The 15,860-nt window shown below is 45.6% G+C and overlaps 1 protein-coding gene across 1 annotated transcript in view; it reads left to right on the forward strand.

Moving 5' to 3' along the window:
• Positions 1–4,429: 4,429 nt before the first annotated feature.
• LOC144102448 (fatty acid synthase-like) overlaps positions 4,430–15,860 on the forward strand; it is a 54,922-nt gene continuing 43,491 nt past the window's right edge. Inside the window, exons 1-7 of the mRNA XM_077635717.1 lie at positions 4,430–4,562; positions 6,170–6,496; positions 7,063–7,263; positions 8,313–8,435; positions 8,851–9,084; positions 10,547–10,848; positions 15,373–15,759. Coding sequence (XP_077491843.1) covers positions 4,430–4,562; positions 6,170–6,496; positions 7,063–7,263; positions 8,313–8,435; positions 8,851–9,084; positions 10,547–10,848; positions 15,373–15,759 — 1,707 coding nt within the window. The remainder of the gene's footprint in view (positions 4,563–6,169; positions 6,497–7,062; positions 7,264–8,312; positions 8,436–8,850; positions 9,085–10,546; positions 10,849–15,372; positions 15,760–15,860) is intronic.

Here is a 15,860-nt window from a genome sequence, read left to right on the forward strand (position 1 = left end):
CCGATGTAAGCATATCCACAGCTGAGCGGTATGCGATATATGACTTCGGACTTGCAATCGGTGAACCGTATCTGATGTTTGATATCGCATCTTCGGGGTCGTCTATTCATCATGGAGCAAATTTTTGCAAGCTTGCATGGTGCTGAAAACAACACATTGACACCATATCGACCCCCTACCTTCTTGATGTTGTGCGCTATCTTATGCATGTACGGTATTACCACCGTAGGCCTCTTGCCTTTCTGCTTGCTTTGCGTATCACCGCTAGAAGTGACCTTGATTCTTTATAGCAGAGATTCACATATCGCTGTTATCTTCAGATACGGGTAGCCAGCGCTACTCAGTCTCAGCAGCTGCTTGTCGAAGCCGGCCTGCACACAATGATCGCAGAATTTCGAGAGAGCTGGGTGTAGGCACGTGATGGCGATGCTGCGTTTAACCAGTTTGGAGTAGGCACTGCTGAACGGCATGAGGCTTTTCTTAGATCGGGGATTGTACACCCAACACACATGGTCTTTTCTAGAGAAATCAAACAGAATATCTAGGAACTAGATTTTGCCCTCTTGAGGCAGTTCCCAAGTAAAACTAAGGCCTTGAGAACTGTTTCTAAAAATGTTAAGAACCTCAGCAACAGCATCGTCAAAGATAAAGGGAGAGGTCGCGTCAAAAAGAATAAAATAGTCATCAACAAAGCGGAAAACCCGTCTAACAAGTGTCCCGCTCAACTGCGAACTAATGCGCTTGTCAATAAATGATAAAAAGATGTCGGTTAAAATAGGGGCAATAGACGAGCCAATGCATATTCCATCTCTTTGCAAATAAAACTTCTGGTTAAAATCAATGACAGTAGAGTGAAGATAAAATTCTAGCAACGATATAAAATGATCACTGTTTATGCCACAGGCGTTCTGAAAATCTATTTCGTCAGACTCGTTTAACTTCTCACGAATAGCAAAGTGTCCATAACATCACGGGGAAGCCTAGCGTTGCCGAGCACGGTGACATGGCAGGGAGCAGTGTGGATTTTTGGTTTCTTAGGAAGGTGAAGTCTAGCCTGTTGCCAGATGAACTCTGTTATGTTGGATGCCTGCTTCTTGAAAGCCTGCAGCTTGCGTTCAGTGTCTTGAGGGTTCCGGACATCATGCACCAGGATTAACATCCAGTCCTGTAGCATACGGACCTGTCTCCACGTTTATGACTTGAAGATCTTGTAGATCCGTCTCGTATGGTTGCACTCCACCAAAAACGGCTTGTACTTCTGGTAGGATGATGCGATGCTTGAGGTAGTAGGTAAAGATCCTGGCATGACATGTGGAAACTGCGATGAGGTTCGTGCAGGATATCACAGGCGTATGTGCGTGTGGTGAACACAGATAAGAGCCCAGAGTAGAAGAAATGAGTTGCAGAAGAACTTGCTTTGGGGCTGTGTGTGTGTCTTTTGCGCCTTTCAGAACTTCAATCATGAACCAACTAGCCCCAAAGCAAATCTTTCTAAGTAGCGACCTAGTTAACTACTTCTTAATTAACTTTCTAACTATTAGAGTAAGGCGCCTAGTTGCAATTAAAGATTTGTAGCCAGTCGTTACAATCTCTATATCAGTTTTCAGAATTTAGAAAACGCGTTCGGCGTTGTGGCTCGACAAAATTTGGCTTTTTTTTACTATTTACGTGCACTGGAAAGGTTGCTTTGCCTGCGTGCTTTTCGAAAGCACATGTATTTTGACACGATATGGACAGATTTTCTCCAGCCACAGCGCCGAGGATAATCGCGTTTACGAAATTCTAAACACTAATATAGCTGTTACTAACGGCTGGCTAGAAATCTCTAATTGCAACTAGGTTCTCAACTCTCATAGTTAAAAAGTAATTATTAAAAATTAGTTAACCAGCTTGTTACCTTCAAACGATTCACCGGTTTTTGGTGTCCACCAACACTGGTAATTCTATACCGCTAAAAGCCTTATCTTTACCCCCAAAAGTCAATTTTTGAAAATTAATTAGTGTTCGCACTCCCCGTCGGCATTCTTGCAGCGGTTCAACACAACCGTTGATTATTAAGAAGTAATGAGGGCAAATATACGCAATGTGCAAAAGGATAAGTTTCATAAATCATAGACGAGGAGTAAACATTAAGTTAGCTGTTGCACATATTTATAACCACAAATGTTTATTGGAAGCTTTCTGGGTGGTGAATTCCTGCGAATAGGAAATAACTCTGGAAAACGACAGCGCGGTACTAAGTATGACGCAGCTTTAAAGCACGTCGCACGCTAAGGAAAACAATGTCTTGCGGTCGGATGCATAATGTGCAATGCCATCAATATTATAATGCATACGTAAGAGAAATTTGTTTCAGTACGCGAGATTTGCCCGTCTGTATACCCTCATGCGAAAATATCTTCCATATTTAATACTGTCGAAGATATAGTGATCATGGAACTGGTAGCTACAAAAAGAGCCTCGCGATTAATAATGCGCTTAAGTTGAGAACAGAATTTGATCCAGCAGCGGCCGCGTACAGAGCAGGCATATGCTTCTTTGTCACCTTTACATTAAAAAATAAATAAAAATAAAGTATGCCTATTAAGTTTCAAAGCGCTGTACGGGAGTCACGCTTTGTAAAATTACTTATTCTCGCACAGTGATAATTGACTTTTCAAATATGTTTAGACTTTCTGAGATTAAGAGAGATTAAAACATTGACATAGTTAATCTCAGTAAATTGCTAACGGCAATCCCTCTGAAATCATACCCGTAGATGGCACGTGTTCACAGTAACTACGATTAAGACAGAAATTATATTTCGTGCTCAAATTATGAATGCAAAAAAGAGATACTGAAAAACAGGTCCCGACACATTTTTGCGGTTAGCTTTAGTCACGTGAGAGCTAGACATGGCTAAAAGAAGTTTTTAAGGAAGTAACAACAAAATGTAAGAGCAAGTTAACACTTATACATTAGTATTGAAAGATAATTTATGAACTTCAGATGATATAAACAGGCGAAATAAAACGTCAGGTAAACTCAGAACAGTGCGCTTTAAGAGAGCTAAAATAACTAAACGGTTCCTGGAAGGCCCCGCATTGTCAGGTCACTTCTCGTTGCTAGGGATTGGTGTTCGACGAGGAAAGGATATTTCGAAAATTATGATTTTTAGACGAAATTCGTTTATGCAACAGAGGAAAAAGGACAGTTCGAAAACTCGGACCCATAGACGAAGTTTGTTGATACTGTATGCAACAGATGGGAAAAGACATTTCGAAAACTTTGACTCATAGACGAGATTTGTTTATGCAACAGAGGGGAATGGACAGTTCGAAAGCTCTGACTTATAGTCGAATTTTTTGATGCTAACTGATGAAGGGTGATGATTGGATCTTGTTCGTTCCTCACAGAAAAATAAATATGCAGCGAAAAAGCACACGGATGCCATAAGAAAGACAAACACAACCGCTGCCTTACGACACAAGAGAAACACAAGCGCTGACATACGACACAAGAGAGACAGACACAAGCGCTGACGCTTTTGACGCTTGTATCACCGCTTGTGTTTGTTCTGTCGTCCGTGTGCTTTTGCACTGCATATTTACTCTTCTTTGGTGATGCTGTATGCAACAGAAGGGGAAGGACATTTCGAAAACTCTGACTCATAGATGAAATTTGTTGAGGCTGTATGCAACAGAAGGGAAAGCACAGTTCGAAATCTCTGACTCAGGGAAGAAGATTGTTGATGCTCTATGCAACAGAGTGGAAGGTACAGTTCGAAAACCCTGACTTATAGACGAAATTTGTTGATGCTGTATTCAACAGACGAATAATAGCGAGCACATTATTTTGCAATGTAAAGCATATTGCCAGATATATTCGAGAAGCTGCTGAGTTTAAAAGCAGCTAAGGTGTGAGCCATTTTCAAGGAGTGAAAACAATATGAATGATTAAGGAATGAGAAAGACATTGGGAGTCTGCTTTCGCTGGGGAAAGAACTAGACCCGCACGGTATTTATAAAGCAAACACATTAGAAGTGGTAATTGAGTACTTACTTGGCGACAGCTTCCACTCTGCCGTTACTAAGGGCTGCGAGTAGCTGCCTCTCGACTTTTATTTCTGCATCTGTCTTGTCTCTCTATCAATCAATTGGTTTACCTTTTAGTCACTCTACATTCCTGTCTATCGATTTCACAGCCCGTATATCTTCCGGCTGTGTGTCCGGGAAAAAAAGGATCTGCGTCCAGAGTAGCCCATGGTGCTGTTAATGATGTCTTGAAATAAAATGCAGCTCTCAAGGTATCGGCAACACAGCTAGTGCTCTGCGTTATGTCTTGGTCTGATGAACCAATGGAGACATCCAAAATCCCGGTGTTAATAAGGGATGACGGGCACGCAAAGTTCTCATTGAAATTATACCTGTCTTTCCCACTGCAGGCGACTATGCAGCAGGAAGAGATAGTAATCACTGGCTTTTCGGCACGCTTTCCGCAAGCAGATCACCTGGCTGAGTTCAAGGAAAAACTCTACGCTGGTTTTGACTTTGTCACCGACGATGAGGCCCGCTGGCCACGAGGTATGGAATGCACGCACGAGGGCTTCCCACTAGTATACTTAACTTACCTGATATTGACCTCCTGATTTCACTGTACAAACTGTCACAAGGGGCCTCCTAACCAGAACACAAGTTTGCATCCAGAAAGGCCGAATAATTAGGTGGCTCAGAATACAGTCATCTTCCGGCCTAGAATACCCAAGGGTCTTTCAACGACTGTCGGTGTTTCTTGGATGGCAGAGCGCCTACAGGATCCAAGTAGCTACAAAAGGGGGGGGGGAGATAGCAAGAATGGCTTGTTCACTGACGTTCTCGCGGGAGTGGAATGATGACGAAAAATATTGATTCATACTTTAAAATGCAGCACCATCATTCATACTGACCACCACATACAGTCCACAGTTAGAGGAAGACGCTTGCTGTTTCTTCATTTCCTTCCATTCCATTACCATGGCGACCTCGAGAACTTTTCAGCCCCTGGTCCATTCGGCCCATAATGAACAAAGCAGCAAAGGCAGGTCACAGGTTTAAATGTTACTCAGAGACTGCCTCTTTCTCTGACCTGATCGCACATGAGCTACCGGCCGTTGCCACTCGAAATTATCTATTTAAAAACAGCTAAAATTGTTCGTCTCCTGCGTCTTAGCAATGTATCGCCACTGAGTATATATTTACCGCCTTGTGGTGAACAGCAAACTGTTGGAAGTTAGCGCTCGAGTGTGCTTTAGCTTGTTCCTGTGTGGTGTTGCGCTATTTTGGATGTCATATGCAGCCAACATGCCCAAACTGCCAACTTAGCAGCACTCTTATCGTTTAAGGACTCTTCTTCAAATGCAATAATCGGCCATTTCCACATTCGTGAGGCTTAGTTGTAACCCTACTGAAACGTTCCATATGAGCCGTTCGTACGGAATTATAGAAATTTGGAGTCCATGTGATATGGAAAGAAATAAGGAGAACCATGTCCTTCACGTACGGTTTATAAAAAATGCACTTAATTTCTATACGATTTTCATAGAGTGTATATGTCGTCAAACGGAGTCCGTAAGTTTCCATACGTGCTTCGATACAGTCCACGTCGACTACATGTGCTCCATATCGATTCCATAAAATGCCCTACTGAAACGTGTGAAATTATGAAACTCGTCAGATGTAAACTTTCAGTAAGGAAGCTCCCAGTCATAGAGGGGTATGGGAGTTAAATGTAACAATCATCTTTACACAGTAAAGCGGCATGTTCGGGAATAGACACATACCCAGCAATTCTGAACAAAAGCATTTTTGATCGGGAAAGCGTTTGTGAACGCAGTTTTTTTCATATAGTGTAAGATTTCACTATAAAAATTGAAATTTCTGCAGGTCACCGGATGGCAATCTAATATTTTTTTTTCTTTTCACGTTTTTGCTATCGTGAAAAGCGTTCACCATTGGCTTTCTACGGCAGTCTTAACTGTTCGATGCGACCGCTGGAAAAACTTTAAAAGGAAGATTTCGCTACATATGAAAGAACGGACCATTGCTTTCAATGTTTTTAGAACAATGTCTTACAGTTTTTCAATTTTCAAAACTTTTGCCCTAGAAAGCTGGACTAGTTTCAAAGTTTGGCTGACTGGGGTCATTTCTCGTAGGTCTGCTCGGTCTGCCCGAGCGCCTGGGTACGATCCGCGACCTGGCGTTGTTCGACGCCAACTTCTTCGGCGTGCACCCCAGGCAGGCTCACCTGATGGACCCACAGATGCGGCTTTTAATGGAAACCTCGTACGAGGCCATGTTCGACGCCGGGTACGATCCAGCAGTGCTGCAAGGCCTGAAGATCGGCGTCTTCATCGGATGTTCTGAATGTGAATCTGGAGAAGCATTCTGCTTGAACCCTGAGAAGATGGACGGCTACAGCCTGATGGGCAACTCTAGGGCCTTGTTCGCCAATCGGCTTTCCTACGCATTCGACTTCCGTGGTACGCAGTGTATATATATCGAGTTCTGTTGTGCTCATAGATATGGTAATATGCAGAGCAGTGGGGTAGGTAAATAACTGGAGAAATAAAGATACACTGAGTTCAATTTAAATGGGAAAAACATGCTTTCAGAGAGTTGTTATCTTTCCTGCTTTAGCGTAATTTTCCAGCATTACAGTTGCAAGTGAGTGCTTGCTGTCTCCTGTCTTGCGCATGTAACCTGTACCCGTTGCGCTGTACATTGCAGATGTAAAAGCATCTATCCCACAAGGGAACACACTTCAAGAACAGCCAAAGAACTATTATTGTATACTCTATGGCAGATGCATAGGATTGTAAAGCACAGATCCTCCAAGGAGCTAGAACCGAAAACGAGTGAAATGGCTCTGCAGTAAGCTGTATGAGTTAGAAACACAGCGTCTGGCTCCTATCCGTCGCTACACGAAGCCTTTGGCTGGATTTACTGCGAGATTGCAATGTTATCCCGTGCTTGAAATAGGTCACAAAAATAAAAAAAACACCGAATCCGCAGAAATAATGGCAGTGCATCTGTGGCGTGCATTCAGGACCTAGCATGACTGTCGACACAGCGTGCTCCTCCACGATGACGGCCTTGAATCAGGCCATGCAAGCAGTTCGCTCCGGACAGTGCGAGGCGGCGATCGTTGGCGGTAGCATGATCAGCCTAAAGCCGACTACGGCGCTGGGCTTCCAGCGACTGGGCATGCTTTCCCCACAAGGGAAATGCATGTCCTTCGACTCTCACTGTGAGTACCTCATCTAGATGAACCCTAAAATATTTACTGACACTTACGAAGTTTTGTTTTATTAGGAATGCACCTTTAATGCCCTCTGCATATTGAAGACTGCTTGTCAAAGTGATGCTTTGACAGAGCCAAGAACACGACTAGAACTCGCACGGCACTAAGCACAGAGGTTGGAGTGCAGCTTAGTCCTAAGAATGAACGACACCGCCACCCATAGCATGCTGTGGTTAAGGTGATGCATTGCCCGCGAAGCCGGCATTTTTTGCATGACATAGCTTTCACTTCTTAAATCTTTTACAATGTTCATTATCCGAACGAACACGCGTGTTAGCACGGCGGTGGCGGCGTCTGGCTGTTCATTCAACGGTCGCGGGCTCTAATGCCAGCCAAGGCAGCCACATTTCAAGAGAGGCTGATTGCAAGCTCCCCCGTAGGCTACGTGGTACCAGAGCACGTTGAACAACCCCAGGAGGCGGAGATTATATCCGGAGTCCTCCATTACAGCCACCATCGTGATTCATATGCAGGTTGCGGACGTTAAAACCTACTCACTGCACTCAACTTAACCTCAACATCGGTCAGTATTCCATTTCATTCGCTCTGATGACAAATTCGCCTCCTCTTCACTGTTACGAGCAGTCTCAATAAAATCGCAGGGCGCTAAGTAGTGTTCACAACGCAACGAGAGGGGAATATATTGGTCACAGTAACAAATGTTTTGCAGACATTCTTTTTTCGCTAGAATTGCAGAAGATCGCAAAATATTATTCAGAAAGAGTGCAATTCCACATGTGCTGCAGCGCGAAGGAATGCTCTTAGCTGCTCCCTAACGACAGCCTGTTAAGCACGTAGCATCCCACGGAGAAGGACATAAGTATGTTAGAGGCAACTTTTGTCGCACGATGGCAACTCGTTTTTAAAGACAAAACTAGGCTACATGTGCTCTTATAGACTACAAGTGTGCTAAGAGTGTTTTCACGAGCATATTTTCAACCTAGGTGAGTGCATGGGAGGCCGACTGCGGAGTTTATAATGCGCTCAATATGCAGGCAATGGCTTCGTCCGAAGTGAAGCCGTGGGCACCTTTTTCATACAACGTATCTCTGAGGCACGTCGTATCTACGCCAAGATCATTCACACCAGTGCTGCTGCAGATGGCTTCAAGATTCAAGGTAATCGCAATATTGAAAGGATTATATAGGCAGTGTGTTGTGTTCTATTCGGTTCTTGCCAGTGCACTATTTATTTGTTACTGGTTTCCGGTTTTCACTATGCTCTAGCGGTTGTTGAGTATTCACCGCTAGTGTGCTATCCGTGATTACCTTAAAAGAACCAGTCTTTTGCGGTTCAGCCAGTCTTACCCTAGAAACCAATTATTGGTTTCTATGGTTGCGTACTCTTAAGTTTCTAAAAGAATTCTCGAAATTCTGGAACAGGTTGTCAGTATCCTGTCTAGCTAACCTTCACCTTACTTGAAAGAACCATCCCTTAATTTACTAGTCAGGCTTCTACGCTATGCCGGTATTCTTAGGTTAGTACGCGGTTAACGCATGGACGTCATAAACCCCTCCTTCTACGGTGTTCCAGGAATAACGTTTCCCTCGGGCAAGTCGCAGGAAGACCTCCTTCGGAACATCTACAGAGAAGCCAACGTCGATCCACGGCTAGTGCACTATGTCGAAGCTCACGGCACGGGAACCAAGGCAGGAGATCCACAGGAGCTGGAGGCCATCGCGAACGTCTTCTGTCAGCCCGGGCGTCAGGGGCCGTTGAAGGTTGGATCTGTGAGAAGCAATGTGGGTCACAATGAAGTTGCCTCTGGTAAGACAGTGTGTGAAGCGATTCTCGAGACACTTTCAAGAAAAAAAAGATGTGAACGTAGGAAAAGCAGGCAAGTTAAAGCTGAATTCTTTGCCTCGTGAATCCTGGACACCAATCTCTCACGATTTGATCAAATATTTGTGGCAAAAATGGCTACGAAATGTTACTGGGAAAAACATTTGCAGAAATAACTTTTCAGTGCTGCACTTTCATTGGGTTCTGCAACCATGAGACAAGGACTCTGGCTTGGGCTTTAATTTCGTGAAATAAAAATAAAGTGCCCTGCGGTGCACCGTGTTTAGCTTAGTACAAACCAAGTCTCATAAAAATATTGCCCTTTAATTAACGGTATTACGATTTGAAAAAAAAGCGAAATTTCTTGGTAACTACTTGCCACTGCGGTGCGAAGGCAACAATAGTAGCTGATTAAATAGTTTTTCTACTGTTTTATTTAAGCACATATGTTCATTCTTTAGTCGGCTAAAGCGCAGATATTATTTTCCCTACCCAGTTCTTAAAGGAGACTTTTTGCACGACTAAAGCGCCCCTGATGCGATGTGAACATAGCAAACGATGAAGAACCGAAATACTCCGCGTTTTAAACAGTTATTAGTTTAGCCGAATTTTAAATAGCCCTGCGACTTTTTGATAAGTTGGGGTTGTCACAAAATACTTTTTTTCATAGCCGTATTCACGGTGTTTTCTGGTCGCAGCTAAATCGGCCGCTCTCACGCTGCTTGGTCAGCTAACGTTCGTGACACGCCACCCCGATGCCTTTTTAAAATTATTATTAGCCCCTAATGGTCCCCAAATGTTTTGAAAATGGGCACCCACCAGTCTTCATATCGGACCCAGTCAAACATATCTTGCAGAGCTAATTTTTTTCTTCTTTTCTTCCTGCGCTCATTGGTCGACGCAAAAAATTCCAGGGGTGCATGCACTTAAGTCTGCTTAGCTGGAGTAATGCGAAAGCATTTCTGTTACTGCGCATCCTTCCTCCCTCATACGCGTCTGCCATCTCGCCTACGCGCGTGCCATCTGCTGGAGCAGCGCCGTACATTGCGAAAAGGGGTTTCAGCGGGGGACGCATGATAGCGCTACGACTGCAATTTTATTCAGTTCGTGCGGACATGTTCTGTCCACAGTTTTTGTCCGCAGCGCCTGTCCACAGCTTCCGCTGACACCACTCATGAGCCAAGAAATGCTTTCGCATTAATGTGGAAACAGAAAGGTAGTTTCTATCGAGCCGTTCTCACCCCTGGCCACTTAAGTCATTTGCACACATCGCAATGAAGCTGCGATGGATGAGTGGCCTTTATTTCGTAAGCTCTCATAGGTGCAGATTTCTCTGCAGTATAAAAGATTCTCCCTTGCACGCATGCGACCAGTTCTACTTTGTCTTTGCAATGCTCCGAACGTGCATTAAAAGCGACCGTTCGGCGCATCTGCCCTCTGTTTGCAGGCCTGACCTCGATTGCCAAAGTGATCTTAGCCATGGAAACTGGAACCCTCGCGGCGAATCTACATTTCACGGAAGCGAATCCTAACATTCCATCATTGCATGATGGCCGCATCCAAGTTGTGGATAAGCCTGCTCCTTTTCCCGGGGGCGTGGTGGGTCTCAACTCGTTTGGGGTTGGCGGAGCCATCGCCCACGTAATTCTTGAGTCCAACCCCGGACCTCACGTGGACAGCGTGCCGCGTGCAATCCCGGACCTCCCTCGACTCGTTCTTGTATCTGGTAGAAGCAAGAAATCGCTCGAGGTGAGCCTGTTAACAACACCCTAAAACCTCAATACGGGCTACCTTATGAAATATCCTGTACTAGCTAAACGTAGCGCGCCAATAACAGAAGACTGCACAAGCACTGCACAATGCAATCATGAATTTAAAATAAATTTTATTAATGCTTTTGAATTACAAGGGTCTGTGGAAGCGGTAAAGGCGACCGCCTTCTGTCAGTGTATCCTGTGGCAGGTGACCTACCTGCCACGTTGGGCCGATGGCAACGTGCTTACCGGGCTACGAACGAAGTTAGTCGACTACCTATAGGGGAACTCAGTATACTATAACGACCCTTTTGGTTTATGGCTTATGGGGGTTTAACGTGCCAAAGGGACTAAGGCTCTTAGGGACGCCGTAAAGAAGGGTTCCGAAAATTTCGACCATCTGGGGTTCTTTAGCGTACACTGACGCCGCACAGTACACGGGCATCTAGCATTTCGCCTCCATCGAAATTTGACCTCCGTGGCCGGGATCGAACTCGCGTCTTTAGGGCCAGCAGCCGAGCGCCATAACCACTCAGCCACCACGGCGGTGCGAAAAGATGCTAGTCATGCTCAAAAGTCAACATTCACTGGATAACTGTTACGAATGCCCCTAAGAAGAGGCGCAGATGAAAAGGAAGTGCAGACGGCACTCGCGCCAAGAGGGCAAGCGGTTTTTAGTCACATAGTTAGCGATGGAGGTGCAATTACGCTTACATATGGTACGCCTCAAAGTGTATTGCTGGACAATTTGTGACAGAACGTCTTAAAGAAAAAACGGTATTTAATGCGTGAGCGTATAAATGCACAGACCGACAGATGCGCGGAACAGGGAAGGAGGGAAAGGAACAACGCCAACAGCAAAGGCACTAGTCTCGTCATCATGAAATAAGATATGCCAACTCGTGGAGAGACAGCGATATCGAAGGTTTGCTTGCACATGAAGCCCCTTTGCGCGCAATGACGAGGGCTTCATAGTGTCACGTAGGGTGACGGCAGTCGAAGCAGTGATGAAGACGGACGAAAGGGTCTTCTAAAAGAAAACTGTTTATTGGGCTGACTTGATCCCAAAAAGGACTGAATCACTCGGCGGCGGCGAAGCGACAAGCGTGCTCTGCGGTCGTCGAACAGAATGCCCGTCGTTGTCGGCCGTGCTCAATTTAAAGCTGATAGCGAACTTTCGAGATAAAGAGCGCAAAGTTACTAGAACATTCCGGAACAACATAGAATCAGCTCTGCCTGGCTGCGATCAATCGAGATAAATCTAGTCGCGTCTTGCGTCGCAAACAAAGCGATAAAGTGGTGTGGCGGCAGATTTGAAAAACGAACAAACACTGCAAATATTCGCGGCAATAGAGTTCCCTTGGACTTTGCTCGGAGCAGCATTTGAGAATTGCGCACGGCTCAGATGATCGCCTCAGGGGAATGCAGCAATAATCAAATCAGAGAACATGCATCGTCCCTAGAAGATTTTGCTCCCAAAAGCAACCTTGCGCTCCACAATAAATCGCGCATAAATTACGTTCCACTTTTGGAGCAGTGCGCAATCCTAAAATGCTACTCCGAGCAACTCACGAGGGAAATCTGTGTAGCCCTAGTCATTGCGCGCAAAGGGGCTTCATGTGCAAGCAAACCTTCGATATCATTGTCTCGCCACGAACTGGCATACCTTAATTCATGATGACTGGCCTAGTGCTTTTGCTGTTGGTGTTCTTGCTTTCCGTTCTTCCCTGTTTCCGCGCATCTGTCGGTCTGTGGATTTATACGTTCGCGCATTAAATAGAGTCAGTTGCTAGTCAGCGCTCGTGTGCGTCTGCTCTTTATTCTCGCCTTTTGTGCTCTTTTTTGTCTATGATACGCCCTACAACGAGTTTTGCCAACGCAGGGAAGACCAAAGCAGGAAATTAGGGTATTCTTATCACCTTGGGTATTAGCATCAACTTGAGCTACGAGCGCATTAGCATGACTTTGCCCGAAAACATCACCAGCCTTTCAGTTGAGCCATCGGCGCTTGGCGCTTCTACCAAATCCTTTATTAAAACTTCCTGTTGGGCGAGTTGGTTGTTCATCTCGATCTAGAAATGTTCTTTTGCGCAAATAAAACGACGCACGAGAAAGGCGACACACACACACAAGCGCAAACTGTCAACTGGCTTTATTGGCGGAAGGCCACACCTTATAAAGGCCGCAGGGTGGGGTGATATACCATGAAAAAAGAAAGAAAGAATGAGATAACAAAACAAGGTGCGAAAAAGCCACTAAAGCAGAACGCATGCGCGGGCAGACATGCGTAAGACATGAAAAGAAACAGTTGTGAAAATTAACAGTTAGCCGCTTTAAAAAAGGCGATCTCAGCCGCGAACAGAGATAAAGAAGGTTCGCTGATGCACTGACGTTCGCTGACGTTTCGGTTTTACAGTTTTTAGACCTCAGATTAACGTTCTCTGAAGGACACGTCTGCTGGGGCTATTATCCACGCGCAAAAAAGGAGTTGTTGCCGTATGACTCGGCGCACTCCAAGACTATAAAACGAGGAATAGCTTCGCTTTGTATGGAATCTTCTCTCCAAAAATCGTGTCCACATCAAATGTTTGACAGTTTTAATCATCAGATAAGCCGGCTTTTGGCTGCAGGGTTCCCCTGGTCGGTTCTGACTGCCGTTTCCGAGGCCATTCTTCACAAGTCCAAACGTGGAGCAGGGCCAAAAATTGCTGAAACTCAACAAAAGGCCCCTAGGCCTGAGGTCGTGCCGTATATCCACAAAATTTCGCACAACCTCAAAAAAGTTGCAAGCAGACACGGTGTACCTGTCGTGTTCTCGGCTCCCAACAAATTGGGAAGGCTATGCCCAAGCATTTGTGACGCAAAAAAACGTGGGTGTCTGAAGAAGCACCAGAAACCGTTCCTTCGGTGTTCCACTGGAGTGGTTTACTCCATCCCTATGTCTTGTGGAAAGTTTTATGTCGGCCAAACTGGACGTTGTCTGAATGACCGTCTGGGGGAACACGCCCTAAATTTAGAAAACCGAGAGGACAAATACGTGCATTTGGTTGCGCACGTTAGTAACTGTGAAGAATTTGTGGCCCGGTTTGAAGAGACGAAGGTTCTTGGCAAGAGTAGAGATAAGACGGCACGGATTAGCCTAGAAGCCTATCATATAAAGAAACTTGGTGGCGAGTGCATCAGCGAACCTTCTTTATCTCTGTTCGCGGCTGAGATCGCCTTTTTTAAAGCGGCTAACTGCTAATTTTCACAAATGTTTCTTTTCATGGCTTACGCATGTCTGCCCGCGCATGCGTTCTGCTTTAGTGGCTTTTTCGCTCCTTGTTTTGTTATCTCATTCTTTCTTTCTTTTTTCATGGTATATCACCCCACCCTTCGGCCTTTATAAGGTGTGGCCTCCCGCCAATAAAGCCAGTTGACAGTTTGCGCTTGTGTGTGTGTGTCGCCTTTCTCGTGTGTCGTTTTATTTGCGCAAAAGAACATTTCTATATCGAGACCAAATCCTTTCTGGCATTCAGTTGTCTGCAACTATGACCAGTCCGGGTGAGCAAGGGCATGACTAAATACACTAGTGTGGAGATTGTAATTGTACCTTCTGGAGAGAAAGAAGACATTGACCCTAAAAAAGCAAGTTTCTTGGTTTGGTTTATGGGGGTTTCACGTCCCAAAGCGACTCAGGCTATGAGAGACGCCGTAGTGAAGGGCTCCGGAAATTTCGACCACCTGGGGTTCTTTAACGTACACTGACACCGCACAGCACACGGGAGCAAGTTTCTTCGCTTGCAGTTGTCTTTGCTAGAGCTCAAAGAACTTGGTGGTTACTTAAGCTTCGCGTTAAGAGTAGAATGCGATAGAGTTATCGGCCGCTGCCGCTTATTGTCAGTCGCTTTTAAAAGCCGCCTGAATTCTCTGTTTTTTTCATTAAAGGGTTTCTCTCTCTCTATTGGGTGTCGCTATTAGCAGCCGCACGCATGGAGGGGGGGGGGGAGGGGGGGGGGGGAGCGGGGATGCCGGTTCCGCGGGTCGACGGAGCAGCATGCACACTACCGGGAGAAAAAGCTGCGCAAAGTCTCTCGCGCTAGCGCTCCTGGTATATTTCAGGGGCGAACGACGCGACGCAGTCGCGGAAGCCTTAGACTATGGCGACGCCGGCTTCTCTGTCTCACAAGCTACAAGAGCATTTGAAAAACTACAAGAGCATTTGAAAACCACATGAGAGCTCTCACCCACCGTCTCGAGAATAAGGAATGCATTCTGCCCTTTTATAAAATCGCGACTGTACATGCTTTCGAAGTGCGCTAGAAGGATGATTACATCAATGTTGCTTAAAAAGACTGCGCTGTAAAAGCGTGAATTACATTTGGATCGTCCAATGCTTTGCCTTAAAATATCTAACGAAGCCTTGGTAAAGGTATCATGTTGCGTGCTGATAATTCCGCCGTGTCGTGCGGCGCCGAATCTCTTAAGGGAAAGACTATAAGGATTTCTTGTGTATCTCATGCTACTGCCACCATTGCAGGACGCCCTGGATCAACTGGAAGTCGAGGGGCCGTACCCAGACTCTGCATACGCGCTGCTGAACCGGGTCGGGCAACCCAGTGTGAAACAGTTCCCATACCGGGGCTTCGCCCTGGTGCCCGTGAATGGCTCCGGCAGAGAGGTCCTCAAGGTCGTCGAACCGGCTAGGCTAGAACAGCGACCCCTGTGGTTCGCCTTGACCGGCATGGGTTGCCAGTGGACGGGCATGGGGCGACAGATGATGCAGTTTGATGTGCTCGCCCAATCAATGCGCAAGTCGGCAGAGGTGCTCAAGCAGTTCGGCATGGACCTTATCGACATGGTTACCAGCGATAATGGCGTCGATAAGAGCATTGCATCTGTGCTCGCGTCGATTGCCGCTGTACAGGTGTGCCTTTTATATGTATTTTTATTTTGTGCTGGTTTGGACCCCGCATTCATCGCGATATGTTTGCAAGTATCACCTCCGTTCTAGGTTTGATTTTTCAT

This window comes from Amblyomma americanum, chromosome 8, assembly GCF_052857255.1.
Source record: "Amblyomma americanum isolate KBUSLIRL-KWMA chromosome 8, ASM5285725v1, whole genome shotgun sequence".
NCBI classification, from domain to species: domain Eukaryota; kingdom Metazoa; phylum Arthropoda; class Arachnida; order Ixodida; family Ixodidae; genus Amblyomma; species Amblyomma americanum.